Source organism: Neolamprologus brichardi, chromosome 13 (assembly GCF_056152115.1).
Source record: "Neolamprologus brichardi isolate AB-2024 chromosome 13, ASM5615211v1, whole genome shotgun sequence".
Taxonomy (NCBI): Eukaryota; Metazoa; Chordata; class Actinopteri; order Cichliformes; family Cichlidae; genus Neolamprologus; species Neolamprologus brichardi.
In genome coordinates this window covers 20,767,247-20,770,336 of record NC_142116.1, presented here as the reverse complement: position 1 = coordinate 20,770,336, position 3,090 = coordinate 20,767,247, and the positions used below count along the sequence as shown (strand labels likewise).

General features: G+C 45.5%; 1 protein-coding gene across 1 annotated transcript; it reads left to right on the top strand.

Annotated features, from left to right (window-relative positions):
* Nucleotides 1-762: 762 nt before the first annotated feature.
* On the top strand, nt 763-2,626 carry LOC148099976 (uncharacterized). Its single transcript, XM_087850294.1, has one exon. The coding sequence runs from the start codon at nt 782-784 to the stop codon at nt 2,294-2,296; it is 1,515 nt and encodes a 504-aa protein (XP_087706420.1). The 5' UTR covers nt 763-781; the 3' UTR covers nt 2,297-2,626.
* The last annotated feature ends 464 nt before the right edge of the window (nt 2,627-3,090 follow it).

Sequence of the window (3,090 nt, the reverse complement as noted above, 5' to 3'; positions counted from 1 at the left end):
ACTAAGAAAGCAGATGCTATTTCAGTGGCTAAAGCGATATGCAAAAATGTGATCCCAGAGCATGGGATCCCCCAAACTATTTACAGTGACAATGGTCCTCATTTTGTGAATGAAGTAATTGAGAAAATGTCACAACATCTGGGGATAACGCTGAAAAACCACTGCTCATACCACCCACAAAGTGCAGGGCTGGTTGAAAGGACTAATGGCACAGTAAAGCTGAGACTCAGGAAAACAATGGAGGAAACAGGCAGAACATGGGTAGACTGCATTGAGCTAGTGAAAATGTATATGAGGATCACGCCAACTGATAATGGCCTTACGCCTTTTGAAATAATATATGGCAGGCCATTTAGAGTTCCAGTGTTCTGTAATGATAATGATAAAGCAGCAGAAGAAAACACACTAGCAGACTGGATGCTTAAAATGCTTAAAAGCAAAGAAGTCATGAGTGCAAATAATCTGCCAGATGATTCTGTTTCTGTACAGGAAGAACGTCTGAAGCCAGGGGACTGGGTGCTGATAAAGGTCATAAAGAGGAAGTGCTGGTCGAAGCCACGGTGGGACGGACCATACCAGGCTCTGCTGACAACACCAACAGCTGTGAAAATCGCAGAATGACCCACCTGGATACACCAAAGCCACTGCAAAAAGGTGACACACATCCAGGCCAGCTCGGAGTAAGTGGCAGGAAGACCGGGTACAAAGGGGGGGGAAAGCCTCCAGGGCCCTTCGTCTCAATCCGGTGAAGAAACCAACTGAGCCACAGGTACTCATCAGAATGGCTGGTAAAGTGTTGTCTACCCTGCTGAGTGTAATGGCTTTGATGTCTTCATGGTCAGCTGTGGAGACCCTGTATGTCCAAGGAAACCACACCCAATACCCTCATGGCTATTCTACAAACTTTTGGTGGCAGTTTATGAATACAACTGCTCACTTGAACAATAGGACAGACTGCTATGTGTGTGCTCATATGCCGTTATCGGCATATACATCTGGACTGTGGCCGTACAGCATACCAGAGGACAGGAGTTGGTGTCTGTTGGGCTTAGCAACTCATCCTGGCAACAGAGTCCTCTGGTCCAAGGCCAATTATAGCACACCTCTGAACATCACCTGGAGTAAGTCGCCACTTCTAAACGTGAATTGTTCTGGGCAAACTGACTTATTGGCCTGGCCTCAAGTGTCAGACCCACTGCCAGACATAATATTGCTGAACAAGCTGAACACAGCTCAATTGCCGTTGTGTGTGATGAACAATGGATCACTGTCAGTGGGGGAGCTGCCGCTTCGCTTATGTGGATACATATACACCTACTGCCCTCCAGAGAATGAGAGCAGGTGTATGAAATGCTTGACCAGTGCAAAGTGTGCTGAGAACTTGACATTAAGGAGGACTGAATGCAAGTTCAACCTGGCTTACAGAATACCAGTAAAAGCAAAAAGTCAGAAGTGGACAGGCTGTGCAAGGACGGTGCCGAGCAGTAAAGGAACAAGAGTTTTGGCTGATTGGTATTTCCTGTGTGGACATAAAGCCTATCTATCACTCCCTGAGGGATGGGGAGGATTGTGTGCTTTAGTGAAGTTATCGGATCATGTCTTCTTCATGGACAGAGTTGAACATCACCCTAGCAACCGACGGAAGCGTGAGGTGGATATAGCCTCACCGAACTTTTTTGGAGTGACAGTAGACACTGGAGTGCCGCGAGAATTCCGCATTTGGAGTGGAGGAGCTAAATTCTTCCAAAGTCTGATCCCAAACATAGGAGTTGCAGAGGTGCGGGATCATGTGGAGATCAACCGGTATGCCTTACTGCGACACATTAATCTCACTAAGACACTGGGAACAGTCTTAGCGGAGGAGCAAAAGGCCATCAGAACGATGGTACTGCAGAACAGGCTGACCCTGGACTTGATAACAGCATCACAAGGAGGAGTGTGTAAGCTGATTGGAGAGACGTGTTGTACGTTTATCCCAGATGGATATACGACTGGAGGAGACATCTATGAGGCACTGCAGAACTTAACTGCTCTGCAGAAATATGTGGCGGACCACACATCAGGAGGAGACGCGTCACGAGGTTGGATAGCCTGGTTGACATCTGGACCATGGTGGAATATGTTCTTAAAGTTTTTGACTCCCATTCTTACATTATTGGCGTTGCTTTGCTTGTTTACAGGTTGCATTTTGCCATGTGTAAGATCAATGGTGAATAAAATGATTGCTAACACCTTTACCAATTACATACTGTTGCAGCAGAGTGACGTGGATGTTAAGGCTAATATGTTTGTATGAAATGAAGCCTGCACTGAAAATGTTGACAAGTGGTGTAGAGCTGAAGATATATATACGCCGTATAGCCTTAAAAAATGACAATACAGGGTGGTGATGATGGGTTTAGATTTTATTATTGTCATTTGTATTAGGAAATATTTAACCATATATGCTTAGAGATGTATAATCAATTGTGTAGTGATAGGATGTGTGATCTTTAGCAGGCTGCAAAGGCTTGGTGTGCATTCCAGATTGTTCTGGAATCCACACCTACATCCTGGGAGCATGGGAAGAGGTCGTACCTTGTTTTATTGTTTTACGGTAGGATAAACGTAGCTATATCTGTTTTCGTCTGAGTGCCTTTTGTTTAGATGAACTGCTGGACTTTCCAGACCAGTAGGTTTAGGGAAGTCATTTATGGGGTCACACTCTGACCCCCCCACCCCCCCCCCCCCACCCCCCCCACACACACACACACACAGTATTCTTTGTTCACATGTTTACCTATGTAAGATGTTATATGTTAATGACCCTATGCATATTCATGTAACCACAATAAAAGGAGTGCTATGGGGAACCTGGCTGAGAGACTGACGGAGGTCAAGTGGTGGAACGACACTTGGCTCCAGGCAGGTCTCCCTCATGCATGAGTAACACAAAGAACTTTGGTGCCTTGTGTCTTGCTTTTTGCTGTGTAGCAAATTGTCCTTAACGTTCCAGCGAATAGGTTTATGCTACAAACCTATCAAAAAGTGTGTCCATCACAAGCCCACCACCATGATCTTGAGGCAACAATCGTGAAAACTGATCTTAAC